At 42.8% G+C, this 24,712-nt stretch overlaps 1 protein-coding gene and 1 long non-coding RNA gene across 5 annotated transcripts in view; one reads left to right on the top strand and one right to left on the bottom strand.

The window, feature by feature from the left end:
- RASGRF2 (Ras protein specific guanine nucleotide releasing factor 2) overlaps nucleotides 1–24,712 on the top strand; it is a 281,177-nt gene that overhangs the window by 251,705 nt on the left and 4,760 nt on the right. For 3 of the 4 annotated variants that reach the window (XM_054555687.2, XM_024246952.3, XM_054555686.2), the window contains 8 exons: nucleotides 681–793; nucleotides 6,127–6,187; nucleotides 6,528–6,631; nucleotides 7,641–7,725; nucleotides 11,678–11,875; nucleotides 15,182–15,261; nucleotides 16,645–16,762; nucleotides 18,985–19,053. In XM_054555687.2, the coding sequence (XP_054411662.1) occupies nucleotides 681–793; nucleotides 6,127–6,187; nucleotides 6,528–6,631; nucleotides 7,641–7,725; nucleotides 11,678–11,875; nucleotides 15,182–15,261; nucleotides 16,645–16,762; nucleotides 18,985–19,053 (828 nt within the window). Of the gene's footprint in view, nucleotides 1–680; nucleotides 794–6,126; nucleotides 6,188–6,527; nucleotides 6,632–6,731; nucleotides 7,592–7,640; nucleotides 7,726–11,677; nucleotides 11,876–15,181; nucleotides 15,262–16,644; nucleotides 16,763–18,984; nucleotides 19,054–24,712 lie in introns of those variants that run through there. The other variant, XM_054555689.2, reaches the window with a different exon arrangement.
- Nucleotides 788–22,787, bottom strand: LOC129059444 (uncharacterized). The gene is made up of 3 exons (XR_008525342.2): nucleotides 18,935–22,787; nucleotides 13,042–13,115; nucleotides 788–6,160 (listed from the first exon to the last, which is right to left on the bottom strand). It is a non-coding gene; the product is annotated as an uncharacterized LOC129059444 (long non-coding RNA).

Consider the following 24,712-nt stretch of genomic DNA (forward strand, 5'->3'; position numbering starts at 1 on the left):
ATGTCACAGTTAACTGATCTTACTCATGGTCCAGAAAAAAGCCAGGCAATTAAATTGGCCCTTGCAATGGAATACAGGGAGTTGACAGCCATGAGCTATGTGTGCCACGGGTGCACAAAGAAAAGCTCCCGATCCCACTGGGTGAATTAAGAAGACTCCAGGGAGAGTGTATATCATCTCCTAGGCCCAAAAAATGAATAGAAATAAATGTGTGGAGGCGGCATAGTGTTCCAGGCTACGGGAAGCACATATCTCTAGAGGAACTGAAGGCATTTGATAAGTCTAGGACAGTGTGAGTGTGTTGGGGGCGTGGTATGTGTTGCAGGCCACAGGGATGCTAGCAGTGTGAGAGAAGAGGCTGGAGGGGTGGGCCAGGGCCTTGTAAGCTCTGTTAAGGACCCTTCCCAATGGCTGTTCCTAGAGGCAGTTGTTCTCAACACTGACTGCACATTTGCACCCCCTGGGGATCCCCCCGGGGGAGCCTGTCAGAAATACCAATAACAGACCCCCATTCCAAACCAATTAAATCAGGACCCTAGGTGTGGCGGGGAACTCTAGGGTCCATACATTTTAATTTCCATACCTAGCTTCTAGAGAATTTATCATGGAGAATGGTGTCATGTGTCATAGAGCTAACCCTTCCAAAACTAAAATTTAAAAAGATGTATTTTATTTTACAGGATTTCGAACTCAACAATGAACTAAAGATGAATGTCCTAAATTTGCTAGAAGAAGTTTTGCGAGACCCAGACCTTCTTCCCCAAGAAAGGAAAGCCACCGCAAATATCCTCAGGTGAAGGCAACTGAAGATGCCAACTGGATGACATTGGTTGATTCCTGCTATGTTCATAGAAAATAAGAGCCTAGCAAACCAGAAGAATAAATCTTAGAATCCTGGGGACAGTGGGGACTATGTTCTCAGCAGTAAAGTGTTATGTATTATCTTCTCTTTCCTGGGGGCAATCTGGGGTCTGCTGTCTCAGGAAGACTTGGGACAGGGTGGTATAACTCGTGTGGAGTGCAATTGCTGTTATTTATGGAGGCAGACAGCGGTTTACTCTAGAACCAACAGTTAAAGAAAGGAACCCTTGAGGAGCCTCTCCTGCGAGTCCAGCAGGCATAAAAGAAAAGTGATGTTTCCTCCTGTGGGTTGTAATTGTTTATTGTAAGCTCATGTTTGTGAGAGTGGTCGTGTCTGTGGGAGTCTCGTGCACCTAAAATGTGGATGTGACATCACAGAGTAGTTATGAATTTTCTTTGGCTCATTTCACTGGTCCTCGACCAGCTTTTCTACAGCTTGTCAGTTTAGGATTTCCACATCACATAGGTGGTATGACTATGGGGGATTGTATAAGGTATGACTCCACACTTCTATGTGATAAAGGCTTCAACTTTGGGTGTACTGCTAGAAATTGTGTCCGTAGTTGTTGCACCCAGTATCCAAGTGGGTAACAAGCTTTCTTGTAGCTTCCTGAACTGGTGGGTGGATTTTTTTTTTGTCCACTCTATGTGGAAAGGGCAGCCATCGCTAGCTTTGTGCAGACATTTCAGTTACAGCTTCCCAGCTCACTCATAACTACGTCCTCTGTCCCTGCTTGGGGATGGGAAGCCCAGCATCTCTCTGCCAGGGTCCGGTACTTCTTTACCACTCTCATTTCTAGTTCCCTCTTCATTTACAACCTCTAGAAATGACCCTTCCTTTCCTCAAAGCTTGGCTGCATTGTCTCCTTGTTACATGTTATCCAGAATGTTTGTGTCATCCACAGGCAGTCTATTTTAGCTCAGTCCATGTTTTTGCAAGTCCTTCCCTGATGCAGCAACACCAGATGTTGGTTTGTGATGTGGTAGCAACTGGTCTTTCTTAGCCCCCCATTAGCTGAAGATCCCATAGCCAGACCATTCTTTGGTGTAGGGGCTTTTATGCATAGAATTGTATCTCCCTACCCCCTAAAAGATATATTTAAGTCCCAACCTCCCATACCTCAAAATATACCTCATTTGGAAATAAGGCCATTGCCAATGTAATCAGTTAAGATGAGGTACTGGAGTAGGGTGGACCCCAATTCACTTTGATTGGTGTCCTTATAAGAAGTCAACCATGGAAGACAGACACAGAGACAACGCCATCTGAAGATGGAGGCAGAGACTGAGTTATGCAGCTGCAAGCCAAAGAAGGCCAAAGATCGCTGGCAAACCACCAGCAGCTAAAAAGGCAAGGGAGGGTTCCCCTCCAGGATTCAGAGGCAGCATAGCCCTGCTGACAGTTCGATTACAGACCTCTGTCTGGAAGGTGAGACAATACATTTCTGTTGTTTTAAGCCACCCAGTTTGTGGGATTTTATTAGGGCAGCCCTAGGAAACAGTTAGGGGCCTTCTTCACTTTTTCCATTCTACGAAAACATCTAAATAAGCCCAGGGATTCCATTACTGTGTCTGTTTTCAGATTTTAAAATTGTAAGTACATATTGAGGTGAAGCCTGGTTTCAGTGCATGAGGGACTCTGAGTGATCACTGTTTCTTTTCTCTTCGTAACTAGTTTGTTATGCTCTTTGCATTTAAAACACTAATATTTAAAAACTACATTCTGGAAGTTTGTGCCCCTAGGGATATTTGACTAAATAGCTATCAGGGAAGTGAGGGTGTTCAGGCTGGGAAAAACTCTCAGGATTAACCAATATGAGGGCCTTTTGTTGCCAGTCCCCTCAAGACGCCCATGCCAGACTTCACCCATCAATTCTGAGAGCTTTCTCTCTGCACCAAGAGGTGACCTCAGACGTCAGTCAGTTGGAGTTGGTTCTTAAGATGAATCCTGTTTGCCATCCCAGGTCTTGATTATTCATCAGGCTTCAGATATGCCAGTTCTTTCTGCTGAATAATGACCTGAGAGTTAGCAGTGTAAGACTGATAGGGAATAGAAATTTTAGTAGGCAGTAGAGCTTGAAACTACAACACTAAGCAGAGTCTGATTCTACCTTTTGCAGGATGTCACAGGGCTAAATCTTGGCTCGGCCATTTATGGATGTCAAGTTCTCAACCAGTCCAAACCTGTTTCCTCATTTATAAAGTGGGACTCATAATAGCTACTTCATTAGGTTGTTGTGAAGAGTACATGACATGAAATGTATAAGGAGGTTAACACGATGCCTGAAAAGCCATTAGCACTCGTAGTAAAGTGAGTATTACTACTGTTAGAAGCACTGACAGTAGTTCCTGGAAAAAGTAGTTTCTGCCGTTAAGGCCATATGGCCCAAGTGAAACCAGGCTGGATCTTAGTCAACTTTCTTTAGGCTTCGTCACCTTTTCCACACAAAGAGAGTGTGGACCAATCCCAGGACAGACACTGGTTGCTCGTGGCTCTGTTTTTGGACTACCCTAATTGAAAGAGGGATTTTCTATTCATACAACTTGGATAATCCCGTTTCCTTTTATTTGGTGTTTCATTATAAATGCACAGTTACTAAACTGATGATACTGCTGATAGACGTGGTAGTGATCGTGGTGGGGAACCCAGGATCCTGGAATGTTCATCAATGCCCAAGCATTGCCAGAAGACTAGAAGCAAATCTTTTCTCTGTCGGAACTGAACCAGAAAGTGCAGAGGCCTCCACATCTGAAGGGAAAGAATTCTGAACCATGCCCTCTAGAAAATACAGGCTATGACTGTGAGAGATAAAAAACATATCATATGGTGGTTAAGTGCAGCCCTGACATTTAGAGATTTATATGCATTCCTGACATAGATATGAACATAAAACATGTTTTTATGCATAGGTTACATTAATGCAATAAAGCAAATGCTCTTTTGAATGAAGCCTCCCTAACTCACAGTCTCACAGGGGTCACTTGATGATGAATACACTTAATTGCCATATATAGTTCGTTGCCCTGTTTGTAAATAAAAACCTGTACTCAAAACTTATATTTCTAAAATACCATCTCTCCTCCTCCAAAGTTGTCTAACTAGCTGTCTTCAAAATCTATTCAGTGTAGAGATTTTTCTAGATACCCAACATGCCACAAAATATAAAGAAACAGTGATTAACTTCTTGGATGTTCAACTGTGATGGGCTCAGGTCATAGAAAAGTCATCCCCAAACCCCACATAGCATCAACGAGAAGGCATAAAATGTTAGGTAACTTAATGGCACCAGAGTGCCTCTTGGAAAATGAGGGTAAGATCATTGAGAAGAGGAACATTTGATGGGAGCTAACTAACTTTTTGACCTTTTCTTTCCAAGGGAAAGATATTACCCAGCTTCATAAAAAGATCTTTCCCACTGGTGCACATAATTATGGAGCCACAGATCTCTCTCGAGGAACCTAGAATGGTGGAAAAGATGACGTGCACTTTCGGAAAAGTCACTTTTATCCCCCATGTGTAACCCTTACATGTGATTTAATAGGCTTTGGAGAAAGAGTTAGCTTTAACTTATTTTTTCCTCATCTTAATCTGCCCTTTAAGATAAAATGACTATTTCTTTCTACTCACAAATAATATGGCTAAGTGCCGATAAGAAGGCTGCTACTAGTATAATCTAGAAGGCTCCTGCTCCCCCTTCAGACAGCCAAGGGAAGGGAGTTGTGTTTATTGACTGTGTGCTGTGTGTGGGACCCTTGAAGAGGTGCCTTCCCTGAGCCTGCTTAAGAGAAGCGCAGAGTAAAGGAAGGGCCCACAACCCTGAGCAACTTAGTCAGCGTCTTTGAGCTTTTGTTTCCTTATCTGTAAAATGGAGATCACAATGCCTGCATTATCCACTGTCCTGTATAACAATCCCTTGGAAGGGATTTGTTAGGATACAGGAGATGGTGCATGTCAAATGTTTAGCACATGCCTGGCATAGAGCGGGCATACAGGAAGCCATCTCTGTTGATATTATATTTTTGAGGGTTGTGGTTGTTGTTTTAATCAACTCAGAACACAACAGAACATCACATCATCATTACTTCTTTTAAAAGTAGCTTCCTCCAGCAGAGTACATGGTTTGGGACCGTTTAACTATTTTATTATTTTGTTTTATTTTATTTTATTTTATTTATTTATTTATTTTTGAGACTGAGTCTCACTCTGTCGCCCAGGCTGGAGTGCAGTGGCGCTATCTCGGCTCACTGCAAGCTCTGCCTCCTTGGTTCATGCCATTCTCCTGCCTCAGCCTCCCGAGTAACTGGGACTACAAGCACCCACCACCTGCCCAGCTAATTTTTTGTATTTTTAGTAGAGACAGAGTTTCACCATGTTAGCCAGGATGGTCTTGATCTCCTAACCTCGTGATCTGCCCGCCTACTATTTTAATACTTTTAATATGTGCTTGTGCCTTCCTTTTGGAAAACATAAAATGCCTGGGTCCAATGGCAAATTACGTAATTGGATGCCTACTGGACTCCAGTTTTCCTGGACTCTGAACGTCTGTTGCACATAAAATACCCTCTACTCTGAAACCAGTATCTAAGGTATTAACTTGTGTTTATTCATTTACTCATTCATTCATTCATCATTTATTTTTTAAAAAGATATTTATTGAGAGCTGAAAACATGTATGAGATTCAGGGCCAAAAGTATCTGAGAAGAGTCCATCTGGAATGCAAGGGGGAAGAAGCTATCTGCTGGCTCCTGCCTGGCATTGTTCAGAGTCTTGCCACATAGGAACCCCCTGTGCTTCTGGTCTACGTAAGCTTGAGAAGGGGGTGGCCCTGCGTCTCCTGCCTCTGTGACAGCAGGGAAGGCCCACGGTAGGGGATAGAGGCTGGGGAGGAGGGAACTCAGGCCTAGGAGCACAACTGGCTGATAGCATTAGAGGATGCTCCATTTTACATTATAGATGGTAACTCAGAGCACACCCAGCTCACCCTCAGACTCGCTGTGATGGTGGTTGTTTCATTTACACCCTTGTATGTAACAGGTTGCCTCTTTGTTCTAAATCAGCTGTCCCGATGATTCTCTCATGCTTTGAGCATGTTTTCTGTTTGGGGATTGCTCACCTCCAGCTCAGCAGTCGGTTGTGCTGCATGGCCTTGTAGACCCAAATCCTCAGACCTCCCATCCAGGGAAAACCAAACTGCATTTGTGGTTTTGTTCCTAGGTTGTCTATTTTTTTTTTTTCATGGAGGATAATTTGATGTATTTTTCAGGGCCCTTTCACAAGATGACCAAGATGACATCCACCTAAAATTAGAGGATATAATTCAAATGGTAAGTCTGACCACATTTTTATCTAGCACAACTATGTGCAAACTACCTCTCCAAGGCGAGCAATATGCTTGTAACCGATCAAGGAGTGTTGTAGTATTAGGCCCTCTGTCCTATCTATGAAGCTGTGTGAGATGAACCACATTTGGCGTGGGGTCTAGCAGTTGGTCTAAGATATTCATGTTGGCTTTGATATTTTTAGCTTTCTGCCGTTTTTTTCATAGTTAGAATTTAGTGGTGAACTTCATGCTTCCACACATGCAGCTGTCTGCCTCACTGACCTGCGATGAGATGGCAGGCGCCCTCTCCTGGGTGTTTCATTTCCCTCCCTCATCTCTTGCAGACTGACTGCATGAAGGCCGAATGCTTTGAGTCCTTGTCGGCCATGGAGCTGGCAGAACAGATCACCCTCCTGGACCACGTCATTTTCAGAAGCATTCCCTACGAGTGAGTACCACCCCCCACAGCAGCAGGGCTTGGCTGCACTAGCAGGCTTAGAAGTTGACATTATTCCTAAGGCAGGTTGTGTGTATGTCTGTCCCCTCAGTTCCTATGTGAATATCTACCAATTGTTTCCATCCATGGAACTGGCATGCCTCTGTGTCCAGCACTCTGCAGGATGGGAGCAGGACCAACAACAGCAAGGGACAAAGAACCCTGCCCAGGGACTTAGTCAACTTAAGTATGTGTCAGAGTAATTTTGAGTGTTTTTAATGCCTGTACAAAATAATTCCTGTATGCTCCATCTCGCTTGTCCCTTGTTTCTTGCTGTGTCTGGTGACCTGCTCAGGAATGAAGTGAATGATCAGGGATGCTGCCCTGAAGACAGCCCATCTGACCAGGCGGAGCTTCTGCCCCGCTGAACTGCCTGGTCAGGGGAACGTGCGGTACAAGCCTAAAAGGAGCGCTTTTCAGCCCTGAACATGTGCGCCCTCCTGAGCGCTGGGGAGAACAAAACACAATCCCTGCCTTTGAAATCTGCATCCTCCAGGAGAATGGCAGGCAGGGCAGAGTGGAGGGAGAAAATTCTGCTTCTGACTAACATTTTTGGTAGGGATGAAATTTTTGGACCCTCTGCTAAGGCTTAATGTTTTTAAAAGCTAATCCTGGGAAAATAGTCTTGATTTCTAAGGTAGTACTTAACCTCTTTATTTCCCTTGTTGTTGGTTCTTGTTTTCCAACTTCAGAGAAGCCTTTATAGGATCCTAATAGGGACGCAGTTCCAAACATTTGTAAGAGAAAGCTGGAAACTGAAGAATCTTCCTTTTTGGCATCAAGAGGTAAACTGCAACAGCCGAGGTAAAATTCACTTGTGAGGCTGGCAGCAGCAGGTGTCAGGAACCATTCTAGGCCGTGTCAAATGGAATGTTTCTAATATTCATGACAACTGTCCAGGATCATAGCCATCATATTTTTAAAAACTTAATTGGTTTTGTGTTTTGTTTTGAACTTTCAGGGAGTTTCTTGGGCAGGGGTGGATGAAGCTGGATAAAAACGAAAGAACTCCTTACATTATGAAAACCAGCCAACACTTTAATGACGTGAGTAACCGTAACAGTTAAACCTTGGGCGTGTCACAAGAAGATGGATATTGGGGTCTAAAGACTCCTCTAAAATAAAGCAACTCTGTCACCCACTTTTTTTTTTTTTTTTTGAGACAGAGTCTCACTCTGTTGCCCAGGCTGGAGTGCAATGGCGTGATCTTGGCTCACTGCAACCTCCACCTCCCTGGTTCGAGCAATTCCCCTGCCTCAGCCTCCCGAGTAGCTGGGATTACAGGCGCATGCCAGCATGCCCGGCTAATATTTTTGTATTTTTAGTAGAGATAGGGTTTCACCATGTCAGCCAGACTGGTCTCGAACTCCTGACCTCAGGCAATCTGCCCGCCTCGGCCTCCCAAAGTGTTGGGATTACAGGCGTGACCCACCGCACCTGGCCTGCCGCCCACTTTTAAACAGAATTGATGGCATATTGAAGACAAGCTTAAATCTCTAAGAGCTCACAGTAATGTAATAATGTCCAATTAACTTTCTGACATAAAAGGTTCATCTTTGATGGTACCCAGTGCTCAATAATGTACAGGTTGCTGTTCCTATTTTTATCATGATTATCACTACTTCCTGTTCATAAATTGACTAACAGAGTGAGCAGTACATGTGTCGCTGGCCCCTGGTGGTGTTGGTGACGGTAAGGCTGGGTTGGTGCAAGTCCTCATCATTACTGAACGTTCAGCCTGAATTACATTCCAAGGTTGGAAGGGGCCTCTTGGAGCATAATCACGTTGCTGTAGTTCTGTGCAGCAGTGGCCAGCTGTCGGTCCATCTTACAGCTCTGCTTTTCCGCAGCAGTAAGATTGGGAGATGCTTTTATACCTCCCCACTCTTAATTAGTGCTGTTCTCATAGTCTTAGTCCTGTGGTAGAACAAGTAACAGGTGTGGGAGTGTCTTCTGGCCTATCCAGGCACCGGGAAGCCTCCCTTTCCAATTTCACTAAACTATAGTAAAAGGAATAATGATTTTAAAAACAACAACAACAACAAACTACCAGGAACCCCATAGGTAAATTAATAAGTGATCTAGAATCAAAATGCAAAAACGACAGTTTAGATTCCCAAGACAGTGTTTCCTGCAGGCTTTCCCCAGAGCACGTGGATGCTGAGTAAATGCTACCACACAATGAGCTTCAGTGCTGCCGCTGCCTAAAGGACAAGGGCATGGCCCATCTAGTCCCTGCCCTGAGAAACAGATTCCCTGCTGTGGGAAGCAAACCTCTGTTACCTGCGGTGAACCAACACACGGGATATAATGGACACTCAAAGAGAGGTTCGATCCCAGGCTCCAGACCCACATGTCTCCTCTGCTGGGACGACAGCTACATTGCATTCTTGACAATTACAGATGGAACCTTTCATCTGCACCCCAGAGCCGCCAAGCCTGCTTCTTCATTGTCCTCTCTGTTCTCAGTCTTGGGTAGTGGCCTCACCATACACTCACTCACCCAAGCACAGGATCTAGACGTCATCTTTTCCCTTACCAGCTCACCCTTACCACTGCCCAACATATTTGCAAACTCTAAATCTACATATATCTCAGGCTCTTCCCCACCCTGCCTTCCCCGCTGCTTTCCCCGCTGCCACCACCTTGATGTGGCCTTTTATCCTTTCTCTCCAGGAGCTCCTGACTCATCTCTCCCCTGCAACCTCACTGCCCTCCAATCCATCTGTTAGGTTCAGAGTCAGGTTCCAGCCCATGCTGAGGTCTGAGGGGAGTGGGTGGATACCTGAAAGAACACGGGGGGCGGGGGGGCCATAGGTAGGTGAAAGATGATTTTGTTCAGCAGGAGATCTCATCAGCAGCTCTCTCATTAGCAGCTCTTTCATCAGCAGCTCTCTTACGCTGTCTCTTCTGTCTCAGCTGCTTGAGCCAGTCGCTCCCACGCATAGCTGTGTGGCCAGCTCTCCCTTGCCTTTAGGGTCAGCAGCTTAACTCTTTCTCTCTCTGGGCATGAGCTCCTGTATAGTGTCAACAGGGCAATTATACCTTTCACAGACAATAGTGGCTTAGAGCCAAGTGATGGCCTTCCGTGTTTTGGCTACATGGCTGTGATCACAAGTGGAGTTATACACCTGTGCTCTAAACTCACTGAGTCCCTCTGGCCCAGATGTCCACCTTGGCCTATCCTAGACCGAAGCACAGCCATGTACCTTAAACCATCCTGCATGCAGTGGCACAGGAATGACTTCTCTGAAAGGTCAATCTAATTCTCTACCTCCCTTTGACAAAAATCTGTCAGTGGCTTCCCCTTACCTTAGGGATATAGTCCCAACTGCTCAACCTGTCATACAAGAGCACAGACCATCTGTCACCCTTGCCTCTCCCAGTCCTTGTGCCAGATGGCTGCCAGATCCTTCATTACACCATCCCTCCCACCTCTGTCCCCTTGCTCTTATACTTGGATCCTTTAAGACTCAATGCAAGGCTGGATACTGTAGCTCACACCTGTAATCCCAGTACTTTGGGAGGCCGAGGTGGGAGGATTGCTTTAGCCCAGGAGTTCAAGACCAGCCTGGGCAACATAGTGAGACCCTGTCTCTATAAATACAAAAAATTAGCCAGGCATGGTAGTGCACACCTGTGGTCCCAGCTACTTGGGAGGTTGAGGTGAGAGGATCACTTGAGCCCTGGACATCAAGGCTGCGGTGAGCTGTAATCATGCCACTGTATTCCACCTAGAGCAATAGAGCAAGATCCTGTCTCCAGGAAAAAAAAAAAAAAGAAAAGAAAAAAAGACTCGATGCAGGCGTGACCTCTTCCTAGAAGCCTCCTCTGTACTAGACCAGATACCCCATGCTGCCTGTATATTCCCAAACCCCACCGTGAATAGACTTAACTTTGTGTTTTGCTGCGTGGCGTGTATCTGTTTATGTATCTGCGACCCTCACCCTCCCACCTACCTAGGCTCAGATTGCCTTAAGGTCAGGGATGGATTTATTTGTCTTTCTGTTCCCAGCACCTAAAAGAATCTGTTCTATCCCATTTCCTCAATAGTTATTGGCAAGAACTTCTTCATTGAAATTAGTGATTAACAAAACCACTTCTTCCCAGAACAAACTGGATTCCAAATAATTCCTCTCCTCACGCTAAGGATGCACAGGCACTCATCGAATAGCACTGCAGTAGGTGCTTTAGTGAATTTCCACAGTGATAGTGTTGAGGCACTATGAGATCTTAAGTGTCTTTGGAATCATCAAAGAATGGGCGAATCCATCAGATTTGGTGTATGGATATAAGATTACACGCCCTATATTCCCTTTGTTAATACGGTAATCCTATTTCACTTTTTTTTTTCCTTTCCATATTATAAGAGCTGAGCTTCTTAAACTGGCTTTAAGTAATAAAACTACAGTACTTAGCCTCAAAACTGTAGGTCCTTTTAACTGCTGGTGAAGAATAAGATGAAGAAAATGTTCTCCTTTTCCCTGCAGCCAAGTGATTCTGGTTTGGGAGTTAATCAGCACAGAATTTGATCCAACTGGGGGCAAGTGTTTTTTCTTTCTCTGTGATAACTGTGGCTTCCCAGAGTGAGTAATCACACACTGCTGGGGACCAAGGAGTAAGGGGAAAGGCCCCAGGGAGTGACATCCATGATCTACAGACATTGCCTTTCCACAGGCGTTAGGTTATTCTGTCCCATTTCCTCAGTAATTATTAGAAATGACCCCATCAAAATTGCTGATGAACAAAATCATCTCTTCCCTCAACAAGCGGGAATCCAGATAACCCCTCTCTTCACTCAGAGGACAAACAGATGCTCACTAGTTTATTCTTATAGACTTTAGTCTCTTTAGAAAGTTGATATCTAAATGTAGAATATGATCTTCAAGCTACTCAACACCCTGCCTTCCTGACAGGTCTGCAGATAATTTACATATTTTGCCTAAATACACTGCTTTGGCTCTTAGACTGCCTTTCGGGGCTCTTTGATTGTCTCAGATGAGTAACCTGGTGGCCTCCCAGATTATGAACTATGCTGATGTCAGCTCCCGTGCCAACGCCATCGAGAAATGGGTGGCGGTGGCGGACATCTGCCGATGCCTGCACAACTACAACGGCGTGCTGGAGATCACCTCGGCCTTAAACAGAAGTGCCATCTACAGGCTGAAGAAAACCTGGGCCAAGGTCTCTAAGCAGGTGAGCCTCAGCGTGTGACATAGCCTGCTGCTAAGAGGAGGAGAGGCTGGGAGATGGGAGCCAAGTTAAATATTACTAATTAGGAAATCATTAACTGAAATGAGCCGCTCAGTTGCCAAAGAAAGGTGCCAACATGGGTAATTACAGTGCTCTTACCACTTAATTGATTTCATTCATGTGCATTTCTAAAACATTCATTAAAGCATTTTGGGGGACAGCCACAAACAATGTGGTTGTCAGTCAAGAGTTGTTTCCTGAATTATTTCAGAGGGTACATTGATTTTGAAGAAGCACACTTATGTCCAATGGGTCCATTCTTTCTCTCCCAGAGTGAGGGTGCAAACTCTGTGGGGCCAAAAGCCAGGGACAAAAGGCCTCACTTTTCACCTTTTTCTTGCTCATTCCTGTAGTAGATGTAAAGTTTTGGCATAATGACTTAGATGTGCAGAAATATAATTTTCATTTTCTTTCATTAATCTCACCTTGCCCATACCTGTCATTTTCACTCAGATAATTTCAAGATTCAAACTAAACCATGATTCTTCCCCTGCCCTTTCTCCTGGCCTTCTCCCTGGGTGTTGGGTGCCTTGGAGGGCATCTCTGGGCTTTTGGGCACCTGTCTGCTCCTCTGGCCTCCTGTGGTCATTATTTGCTGATTATTCATTGGGTACAGGCTGCTGTGAATTGCGTGTACCTGGTGTCACCTGGCCTGCTTGCCCTGCCCGGGAACAATGCATGGTGATTGCACCCAGGGAGCCTGGCTGACCTCGCCTCAGGGACGAGGGGAAAAGGGCCTCAAAGGGCCTCAGGGGAAGTTTCCAGGCTCCCACGTCCCATTGGTGCCAGAGGGTAGGAGGGTCTACATCAGGTCCTCTCTGCCTAACCCTCCCCTGCCTTGCTGTGAACAGGCAGGGTTGGTGAGGGGAATCTACAGAGTGCCACCTCCAGGGTACCAGACCGGAAGATCTAGGTATATTCTGCTGACATGGCCTAAAAACTGTCTCGTTTTATCACCCCACTCTGAGGATTTAAGCCCCTCTCAGAGACATTCATTATTTCTTTTCCATCTTCATTTTGCCCTCCAAGCCTTTCCCTTTAGCATAGGAGAACAATTTAATTTCTCCATGTGGCAGGAAACCAAGCCTAAGTCCTATCTTTTATCTTACCTTTCTCAGTGCTCTGAGAATCCCGAATTTGGCCCCTTAGAACTCACAAGTCCTCTTTTCTGTCAACAATGGACCTGGTAAATAAAAGCCACAGTTTTTAAAAATACTGGTTAAAAAAACAAACAAACAAACAAAAAAAAAAACCAAACTTTTGTTTTGAGATGATTATAGCTTCACATGCAGTTGTAAGAAATAACACAGAGATTCCCTGCACCTTACACCCAGTTTCCCCCAACAGCAGCATCTTGCATTACTACAGACAGTATCACAACTAGGAAATGAACATTGGTGCAATCCACCAGTCTTATCCAGATTTCACCAGCTTTCTAGGGATCACCAGCTATCACCAAGGGATCCCTAAATCTTAAGGTTTTCAGGCCCACTCTGTAGTTAAGTGATATTCTTGTCTTTGATAGGATGCTGGTTTAGGAATAACCGAACTGATCATGAAATAGAGATGATGAGACTAATATTGAAATGATTGTTTCAAAATTTGAATATACCATCTGTAGAGGCTCTAAATAAAATGTTAGCGTTTCAGTCACATTATAGGTCACTCACAGTGGCCTTAGCATGGGCTAGTGGACTGTCCTCCAGAGAGGCTGTCTCTAGAGCCAAGCGCCTTACTCCAGTCATGGTAGGTAGGGCCTGGTTGCAGATATGCCCTGCTATAGACACCTTTGATGACAACATCCGCTGTGCTTCTGTCCCTTCTCTGCATCTGAGATCAGCCGGGGAGTTGTTCAGCAGGCCTGATAATCTGCAGTCTGGAACCCACAGATTGGTCTGTTGCTGTAGGACAGGTTGTACTTTTGAAACTCTTTTGAGCAAGGTTAGCCCTGGACCAAGCAGGCCATCTCTAAGAGCCCTCAGACACCAGAATTGGGGAGACAGCCCTTTGCCTCTCAGGAAGCTGTGCAGCTCCTCTCCAGGTGAGACAAAGTAGTTTGAGGACCTTCAACCTGGGCATTCCAAGTTCTTCTCCAGGTAGGACCTGGATCCTCCATGCCCAGCCAAACTGCCTGGATGTGGGTATTCCCAGGAATGGGTTATCCTCCCCAAGGGCCACCCTACCACTCTCCTATGTTCATGGAAGAAACCCCAGACCAATGTCAACAACAATGTTATTTCTCAGTAATTATCAGTTATACTTCTCTAACAAATTGATGAAGAAAATCACAAAAGAAAGGATCTGTAGTAGAGGACATTGCTCAGTCAATACCAAGGCAACCAAACATGTGCTTTAGTCATTTGGAGATTAACACTCTAAAGGGTTCATTGCAAAAGCTGTCTGACATGAGACCTGTCCTTTAAGATTGTATATTCGGCCTGGTGCAGTGGCTCATGCTGTAATCCCAACATTTTGGGAGGCCGAGGCGGGCAGATCGCTCGAGGTCAGGAGTTTGAGACCAGCCTGGCCAACATGGTGAAACTCCGTCTCTACTAAAAGTACAAAAATTAGCCAGGCATGGTGGCATGTGCCTGTAAATCCCAGTTGTCAAAAATAATTGACAAGCACATGTTGAATATAGAATCTTTTTTTTTTTTTTTTGAGACGGAGTCTCACTTTGTTGCCCAGGCTGGCATGCAGTGGTGCAATCTCGGCTCACTGCAACCTCCGCCTCCTGGGTTCAAGCGATTCTCCTGCCTCAGCCTCCGGAGTAGCTGGGATTACAGGCACATGCCACCATACCCGACTAATTTTTGTACTTTCAGTAGAGATGGGATTTCACCATGTTAGCCAGGATGGTCTCAAACTCCTGGCCTCAGGTGATCAACCCGTCTCAGCCTCCCAAAGTGCTAGGATTACAGGTGTGACCCACTGCACCTGGCCTACTTGTCAGTTCTTTAAGTGCCTAAGTTTTCTGTCCATTGCAATTTTTGTTTCTACACATTTTCGCTCTCTTTTTGGCTAAATGTGTAGATACAGGCACTTCCTCTTCTCCATATGTTGTTAACATTAAATGTAAACATAATGCCCTATCTCTACATCTTGAGAATCCTATCACACAATGACCTTTATTCTGGCAAAGGTATCAGCACCTGCCACCAAAGAAGAGAACTGAACATCTTTTGGCAATTCACTGTCTTTTTAAACCATAGTATTTTCATCACACTAAGTTTTTTCTTTTCTTTTTAGACAAAAGCTCTAATGGACAAACTTCAAAAGACTGTTTCCTCTGAAGGAAGATTTAAAAATCTTAGAGAAACCCTTAAAAAGTATGTCTATCTTAATTATTAAATTATTCATAATTCAGAAATATATTTACATAATGTATATAGTATACAAACAGTGACCTACCACCTACTTTGCTTTGAAAAGAAAAATAAATGAGAAACAACTTGTATCATCTAGGTATTTTTCTGATTTTCCTTATTATTTGGAATACTGTGCATACAGTAATTGTCTTATGGATATACTCATGGCATGCAGATTAAGAATTAAGAAGGTAATACCACCATAATAAATAGGACTTTTACTGTAAAAATTTTCTTGATTCAGTTATTTCCTAATCTAAGCACAATTATTTCCTGTGAGTTTTATTTAAATATTCCAGCACCTGTTGATTATTATTTTTGGTCTTTGGTTTCTAGGTCATTCCCTTTCTACACACATACACACACACACACACACACACACACACACACATGCAGAAAGAGAGAGAGAGAGAGAGATTGAGATTCTCCTACTCCTACTACATGTACTTACTTTGGAAAAACATGAGTCCTGTGACGGTGTGAGTGAAAGCAAGACTAAGACTAACAATAATAATAACAATAATAGCAACAACAGCAATAATAGTATAAGAGCTAATTACCGAAGTATTTACTAAATGACAGGTTTCATGCTAAGTGCTTGATGTGTCTTATGTAAGCCTCACAAGAAATTCAAGAGATAAGCTTTTCTATCTCCATTTTATAGAAGAGGAAACTGCAGTTCAGAGAATGTTCCCAATATCACTTAGTAATTGGTCAAGCTGGGATTTGAACCCAGCTCCTCCCGCATCAAAAGCCCATGTGCTTAGCCTCCAGCCTCTGAGAAGACCAAGTATACCCAGCTCACTCTAAAAACCAAACAAAACAGTGTCTCACCTTAGTCTGAGTTGTGATGTTAAGTCTACACTTTCTAAAACATTTAAGTACCAACTAAAACAGAAAACAAGTTTTTACCAGTGCAAAGCTCTAATTGTACGGATTTTTCCATCTAGTTCATCAAGGCTGAATACTTGATTTAAAGAGGTAAGACCATAGAGGTTTCCCTCCAAGCTTCTACCCCTCAAAGAAGTGTGGGCAATTTACAAGTATTGCAAACAATTACTGCTAGCAAATGCTTTGTATTTGTCTCTAAGATATCCTGTTGTTTGAACATGCCATTTTTTTTTTCAAACACATAGTAAAGCATAGGCTGTCATTTTGTATTATATTCTACTGTGAAATGTGTTTAAAATTCTGCGTATTATGAATATGCTTCTGAAACTGAAATAAAAAGGGTTTGTTCTTCAGTATCAAAGGAGGATACTTTAATCCTCCTTTGTTTAATTTGGGGAGGGAAATAGACATTTATTCAAATGAGTCTCAGAACAGTGCCTCTTGGTCTTGCAGTTGTAACCCTCCTGCAGTTCCTTATCTTGGGATGTACTTGACAGACCTGGCATTTATTGAAGAAGGAACACCAAACTTTACTGAGGAAGGCCTTGTCAATTTCTCCAAAATGAGAATGGTAGGTATAATTTCATAATTAGCCTGTTTCAAAGGCTTTAGAGGTTTATAGAGAAGAGGCTAAGTAATAAAAGTCAATGTCTGCTTTTTTTCACTTTTTTTTTTTTTTTTTTTTTTAAGAAACAGTCTCACTCTATCGCCCAGGTTGGAGTGCAGTGGCACAATCTCTGCTCACTGCAACCTCTGCCTCCGGGTTCAATCAATTCTCTTGCCTCAGCCTCCTGAATAGCTGGGATTACAGTTGCGCGCCACCATGCCCAGCTAATTTTTTTTTTGAGACAGAGTCTCGCTCTGTGGCCCAGGCTGGAGTGCAGTGGCGCAATCTTGGCTCACTGCAAGCTCCGCCTCGCAGGTTCACGCCATTCTCCTGCCTCAGCCTCCTGAGTAGCTGGGATTACAGGCGCCTGCTACCACACCTGGCTAATTTTTTGTATTTTTAGTAGAGACGGGGTTTCACCGTGTTAGCTAGGATGGTCTTGATCTCCTGACTTCGTGATCTGCCCGCCTGGGCCTCCCAGAGTGCTAGGATTACAGGAGTGAGCCACTGAGCCTGGCGACCAGCTAATTTTTATATCTTTAGTAGAGTGGGGGTTTCACCATGTTGGCCAGGCTGGTCTAAAACTCCTGACCTCAAGTGATCTGCCTGCCTTGGCCTCCCAAAGTGCTGGGATTACAGGCCCGGCCCAATGTTTGCTTTTTAATCTTGTGGTGGAAGAGGAGGTGGATACTGGGACTAATACCCAATGTGGGCTGATTGAGGAGATTTTTGGTCATGAAATCCTTATTTAAACCAATGTCTAGAAGGGTTTTTCCAGTGTTATCTTCTAGAATTTTTATAGCTTCAGGTCTTAGGTTTAAGTCCTTAATCCATCTTGAGTTGATTTTTGTATAAGGTGAGAGAAGAGGATCCAGTTTCACTCTCCTACATATGGCTTGCCAATTATCCCAGCACCATTTGTTGAAAAGGGTGTCCTTTCCCCACCTTATGTTTTTGTTTCCTTTGTTGAAGATTAGTTGGCTGTAAGTATTTGGATTTATTTCTGGGTTCTCTATTCTGTTCCATAGGTCTACATGCCTATTTTTGTACCAGTACCACACTGTTTTGGTGACTGTGGCCTTATAGTATAGTTTGAAATCATGTAGTGTGATGCCTCCAGATTTGTTCTTTTTGCTTAGTCTTGCTTTGGCTATGTGGGCTCCTTTTTGGTTCCATATGAGTTTTAGAATTGTTTTTTCTAATTCTGTGAAGAATGATGGTGGTATTTTGATGGGAATTGCATTGAATTTGTAGATTGATTTTGGCAGTATGGTCGTTTTCACAATATTGATTCTACCCATCCATGAGCATGGGATGTGTTTCCATTTGTTTGTGTTGTCTATGATTTCTTTCAGCAGTGTTTTGTAATTTTCCTTGTAGAGGTCTTTCGATTCCTTGGTTAGGTATATTCCTAAGTATTGATTGAGGAGATTTTTGGCAAAGCCATTTCAGCATCCCCAAGGAGATGGGGAATCCAAGGATGACTTCCTAAGACTGACCAGTGATAGACACTTGCTGAAGGCTTCTTGCTAAACAGCCAGGTTCTTTTTTTTTTTTTTTTTTTTTTTTTAAAGACACAGTTCTGTTGCCCAGGCTGGAGTGCAGTGGCCAGTGGCACAATCTCGGCTCACTGCAACCTCCACCTTCCAGGTTCAAGCAATTCTCATGCCTCAGCCTCCCAAGTAGCTGGGATTACAAGCCTATGACACCACGCCTGGCTAATTTTTGTATTATTAGTAGAGACAGGGTTTCGCTGTGTTGGGGCCAGGCTGGTCTCAAACTCCTGAACTCAGTTGATCCACCCACCTCGGCCTCCCAAAGTGCTGGGATTACAGGCGTGAGCCGCCGTGCCCAGCCTAGACAGCCAGGTTCTAAGCACTAAGCTAGAAGCAAGGAGCCCATGGATGACAGCACCCAAAGCTTGCCTCTCCCAAACAGGAGGCCACCTAGTGCCAACTGTTCCCCAGTTTTGAATTCAGTATCTTTTTGCTTTTGGCATTTCATGTGCCTCCTTGAGAGTCAAGAAAGCACCAACCATAGGGAATGGTCAGGCAGGCTCCACCCACCTCACTGGAGGAAGGGACTGACCCTTCTGGGAAAAGGCCTCAGAAGAATGTGCTGCAATGCAGGAAATACCTTTCTTTGCTTTTGTTGTTGTCATTTTGTTTTGTTTTTTTCTCTGTTAGATATCACACATCATCAGAGAGATACGCCAGTTCCAGCAGACTTCCTACAGAATAGATCATCAGCCAAAGGTAATATTATGTGGCTGTGAAGGAATTAATAAAGAAAAAAGGGGAAGTTAATGAATTAGAAAACAACAGTAAAAGTTGATCCAAAATACCAAAAGCTAGCTCACGGAAAAGACCAGTAAAATAGAAAATCTTTGGCTAGTCTGATTAAAAAAAACAAAGCAAAACAAAAAAAACATCAATTCATCATCAAGTTCTGTTGATTGTACTTCTTATATTTCTTGTGAATCGGCCCCTCTTCCATTTGTCTTCACTGCCACAACCCTTGGTCCAAGCTGCATATATCTGTTGCCTGCTCTACTTGTATTCACTCTAGGATGCAAAATTCATTCTATAAATTACAGCTAGGTAGAGCTCTCTGAAATGCAAAGTGAATTATTTTCCCCCTTACATAAAACATTTTCCTGGCTTCCCATTGGTCTTAGGATTAAAAAAAATTAAGAATCTTTGACATGACCATGAAGTCTTGCATTATATGGCCCCTACTTTTTTCTTAAGATTCAGTTCACATCATATACCACTTTACTGTCTCCATCCTAGTCACAAATGGTCTTTTACCCCATTTTTTAATAGACTTTACTTTTTAAGAATAGTTTTAGCTTTACAGAAAAATTGAGAAAGTAGTAGAGAAAATTCCCATGTACCTCACAGCCAATGTCCCTATTATTATCTTACATTAGTACGATGTGTTTGTTAGACTTAATGAGCCCATATTGATACATTATTATTATTATTATTTTGAGATGGAGTCTCGTTCTGTCACCCAGCCTGGAGTGCAGTGGCGCGATCTCAGCTCACTGCAAGCTCCACCTCCCAGGTTGACGCCATTCTCCTACCTCAGTCTCCTGAGTAGCCCACCACCACGCCTGGCTAATTTTCTGTATTTTAGTAGAGACGGGGTTTCACCGTGTTAGCCAGGATGATCTCGAACTCCTGACCTCATGATCCGCCCGCCTCTGCCTCCCAAAGTGCTGGGATTACAGGCATGAGCCACTGCGCTCAGCCAATACCTTATTATTAACTGAAGACCATCATTTATTCGGATTTGCTTATTTTTTACCTAATATCCTCTTTCTGCTCCAGGATCCCATCCAGGACACCACATGTCATTTAATTGTCAAGGTTCTTTAGGCTCCTCTTGGTTGTGGTGGTTTCTTAGACTTTCCTTAATTTGGGTGGCCTTGACTGTTTTGAGAAGTAGGGGTCAGGTATTTTGCAGGATGGCCCACTGTTGAAATTTGTCGGATGTTTACTCAGGGTTAGCCTGGGGTTATGGGTTATTGGAAGGAAGACCCCAGAGGTGAAGTGCCATTTTCATCACATCATATCAGGGGTTATATTATCAACCTAATTTCTGACTGTTGATGTTAGCTCGAATCGCCTGGCTAAGGTAGTGTTTGCTGGGTGTCTCCACTGTAAAGTTATTCTTTTTCCTTCCTTCCTCATCCTGTATTCTTGGGAAGGAAGTCACTATGAACACCCCACACTTAAGAAATGGAGAATTATGCCTGCCTCTCCTTGAGAGCGAAATATCTACATAAATTACTTGGAATTCTTCTGCTCTAGAGATTTGTTTCTTCTCCATTTATTAATTTATTCAATCATTTATTTATATCAGTATGGACTAATGGATTTGATACTTAGGGTTGTCATCCAATAATATTTTATTCTACTGCTGAAACTGTTCCAAGCTTGGACATCGGGTGCTCTTTCAGTTGACTTCTTTGTCATACCCTGATCCATGTAGGGTTTTCTCTTTTTCTTTTTTGAGGACTTTCTTACTTTCTGATAGTATAAGATGCTCCAGGCCAGGTGCGGTGGCTCACACCTATAATCTTAGCACTTGGGGAGGAGTTGGGGCCCAGCCTGGGCAACACAGTGAGACCCTGTCTCTACAAAAAGTGGCCGGGCACCTTGGCTTACACCTGTAATCCCAGCACTTTGGGAGTCCAAGACAGCCGGATAACCTGAGGTCAGGAGTTCAAGACCAGACTGGCCAACATGGTGAAACCCCATCTCTAATAAAACTACAAAAATTATCCAGGCATGGTGGTGGGCAGCTGTAATCCCAGCTACTTGGGAGGCTAAGGCAGGAGAATCTCTTGAAACCAGGAGGCAAAGTTTGCAGTGAGCCGAGATTGTGCCATTGCACTCCAGCCTATGCACTCCAGCCTGGGCAACAGAGCAACCATGCTGACTCTGGAGGGGGAGAAAAAAGATGCTCTAAACTCATCTTTTATATTTTGCCCCCATCCTAGACTCAGATATTTCTGCCAAAAGCTCTAGTTCCTTTTTTTGGAGAATGGTTTCAGCAACCAAGATATGGGCTTTAGATATGCTTGCGTTATGGAGGTATCAGCTGACAGAGCATAGGAATCTATGTGTGTATACTAACTCATGTATACACACACACACACACACACATTTATAAATATATCTCTATGTAACCATCAGTATTTGCATTAAGCTAAATATACTGATGCCCCCAACTCTATTCTATTACTATGTGAATCACTCCAGCCCTCACCCCACATTTGCTTATCTGTAAATTCCCTCTCCAACAGTGAGAGACACACTTTCTTTTAATAGCCCCTAGGTTTTGCCCTATTTCTGTTTGCCACAAGGCCTTTACCTATGTTCTTCCTTCTGTCTGGAGTGCCCTTTCTTCCTCCTTGCACAGTTTACTTGTACACAGCTTAAGTATCACTTAGGAAGACTTTCCTAACTTTCCCAAACCCCACTCCACTCTTTTAAGGTTGTATTGCACCATGTAAGTCTCCTTTCTAGCACTTACTGCTGGAGTCACCATTTTACATTTATTTGTGTGATTATGTGCACATGCATGATATCCATGAAGTTCAGAGCCGGACCTACTGTGTTTATTGTCATAGCCCCAGCATCTTGCACAGTGCCTGGACCATAGCAGATAATAAATGTTTCTTGAATTAGTTAATTCAAGTCAGGAAAAAGACAAGGTTGTGACCATCACTGCTACTATTCAGATTTGAACAGGAAAAAATTCACCACAGCAATGAAGCAATAAAAAGAAGCAAAAGGTATAAAAATTGGAAAGGTGAAGATTAAATACTATAATTCACAGATGATTTGATCTAGAAAATCTAAGAGAAAAACTGATAAATTATTAAGGTAGTATAGCAACTTGACATGCAAAAGCCAATTTTCAACACATTGGCAATAACCAATTCAAATGTAATATAAAAAAACTCAATAAAAATAGCAACAAAATCTGTAATGCCTAGGATTAAGTGGAACAGGAAATATGTAAGACCTTTATGTACTGAAGTACGTAAGGAGAAAGCTGTATCATATTCATGGATCAAAACACTCACTATTGTAAAGAGGTCCACTGTCCTCAAATTAATCTATAAATTCATTGAAATACTGGTCAAAATCCCAACAGGGTTTTCATGGAACTTGACAAACTTATCCTGAAACTCTTACGGAGGCATAGAAGAAACTCTTACAGAGGCAAAAAACAGACAAGAACTTTTTGGTAAATAAAAATAGTAAAGGAGAGTGTTCCCTACCAGTTACGGCCACATCCTAAAGTGAGAGTAAATAAGGCAGGACTCGGCCGGGCACGGTGGCTCACGCCATAATCCCAGCACTTTGGGAGGCCAAGGCGGGTGGATCACAAGGTCAGGAGATCAAGACCATCCTGGCGAACACGGTGAAACCCCGTCTCTACTAAAAATACAAAAAATTAGCCGGGTGTGGTGGCGGGCACCTGTAGACCCAGCTACTTGGGAGGCTGAGGCAGGAGGATGGCGTGAACCCAGGAGGTGGAGCTTGCAGTGAGCCGAGATCACGCCACTGCACTCCAGCCTGGGCAACAGAGCGAGACTCTGTCTCAAAAAAAAAAAAAAAAAAAAAAAAAAAAATGCAGGACTCTACTGGCACAGCAGTGCAAATCCAGTAGGGCAGAAGAAAGTCCATGTGCATGTTTAGTCTACCTGAAAATCTAATACGAGATAAAGAAGGCACTCAAAGAAAGTGCCAGAAAGAAACTGAGCATTCAATAAATAGAACAGGAATTTTGGCTCTTCATCTTACCATTCACAAAAATAAATTCCAGATGAGTTCATTACCTAAGTTTAAAAAGAAGTATTTATATTATTTATAATTATATTATTTATAAAATAAAGGATAAAATATTCATGACCTTTGGATTTGAAAGACCTTCTTAAGCACAGAATGCAAAAGCTGTGAAAGCCAAGCTTGATAAAGTTAGTGAAAATTAAGGACTTCTATATGACAGAGGATCATTATTTAAAATCAAAATAGAAGCAGTAGACAAGGAGACAACATTTGCAACATATAAAACAAAGAAACAGAATAAAAGTGTTTCTATAATCTATAAGAAAAACATAAACAATTCAACTGGTAAACCTGTGAATAGTTAATTCATAGAAGAAAAAAAATGGCCAATAAATATTTTTTAAATGCTCAACTTCACTAGTAAAAAGAGAAAATGTAAATTATAGTGGGATATCATTTTCACTTATCGGATTGGCAAAAATTTAAAAGACTGATAATATCAAACATTGCTTAGGGTATGGGAAAACAGGTACTGTCATGTACTGTAGGTTTGGAAGCTTTCCAGGTCATTTTCCATCATCATTTAAAATTAAAAATTGGTATATTGAATTACTGGAACTCTTAACCATTGTTGGTGAGAATAAAATTGAACAACCACTTTGCAAAACTGTGCCATTTAGAAGTTTCTTAAAATGTTAAATGAGCACCTATATTAGGACCTAGCAATTTCTCTCTTAGGTGTTTATCCAAAGGGAAAATGAAAGCATGCTCATTAAAAGCCTTGTATAAAATGTTCATAACATTTCTAAATAATAGCCCCTATTTGGGAAGAGCTCAAGTGTCCATCAACAGATGAATGGATAAACAAATTATGGTATATCTCTACAATGGAATACTACTCAGCCATGAGAGGGAGCAGACTACTGGTACAGGCCACAGCAAGGCTGAATCTCAAAACACTATGCTGAGTGAAAGAAGCCACACATGAAGGAGTACACACTGTATGATCCCATCGATATGAGGTTCCAAAATAGAACTAATATGTGGTGATAGAAACCAGGGCAGTGCTTGATTCCAAGAGCAGATTTACTGAGGGAACATGAGGGAACTTTTGGGGATGCTGAAATTGTTCTTTATCATGAAATGTATGTAAGTTACATGGTGTATACATCTGTCAAAACAGATCAAACTATCCATTTCACTTTTGTGTGTTATATTTCAATAAAACTAAAGAAATATTTTCATGGAAATCCCCCATGCCCCAACATATTCATTTCTAGTGTCAATTCTTTCCTTTCACTTCTGATATCTACCCTAGCCTAGCAGAGTATTCACGCATGCACACCCGGGAAGCATGCTAACAAGGAATTCACTGAAACTGTGTAACAGTGAAGTATTGACAGCAACTCAACATCCATCAATATGAGATTATTAAATAAGCTCCAATATATTGCACTATTAATACTGTATAGCAGTTAGAGCTCTATCTTACTGTCACAGGGAGCTCTCTCCAACCTATCATTAAGAGATGAAAGCAGAATAAAATGTGCACCATGATGCCAATTTTAGGGGGAAAAATGATTTCTCTAAGTACATGTAATCT

Source organism: Pongo abelii, chromosome 4 (genome assembly GCF_028885655.2).
Source record: "Pongo abelii isolate AG06213 chromosome 4, NHGRI_mPonAbe1-v2.0_pri, whole genome shotgun sequence".
NCBI lineage: Eukaryota > Metazoa > Chordata > Mammalia > Primates > Hominidae > Pongo > Pongo abelii.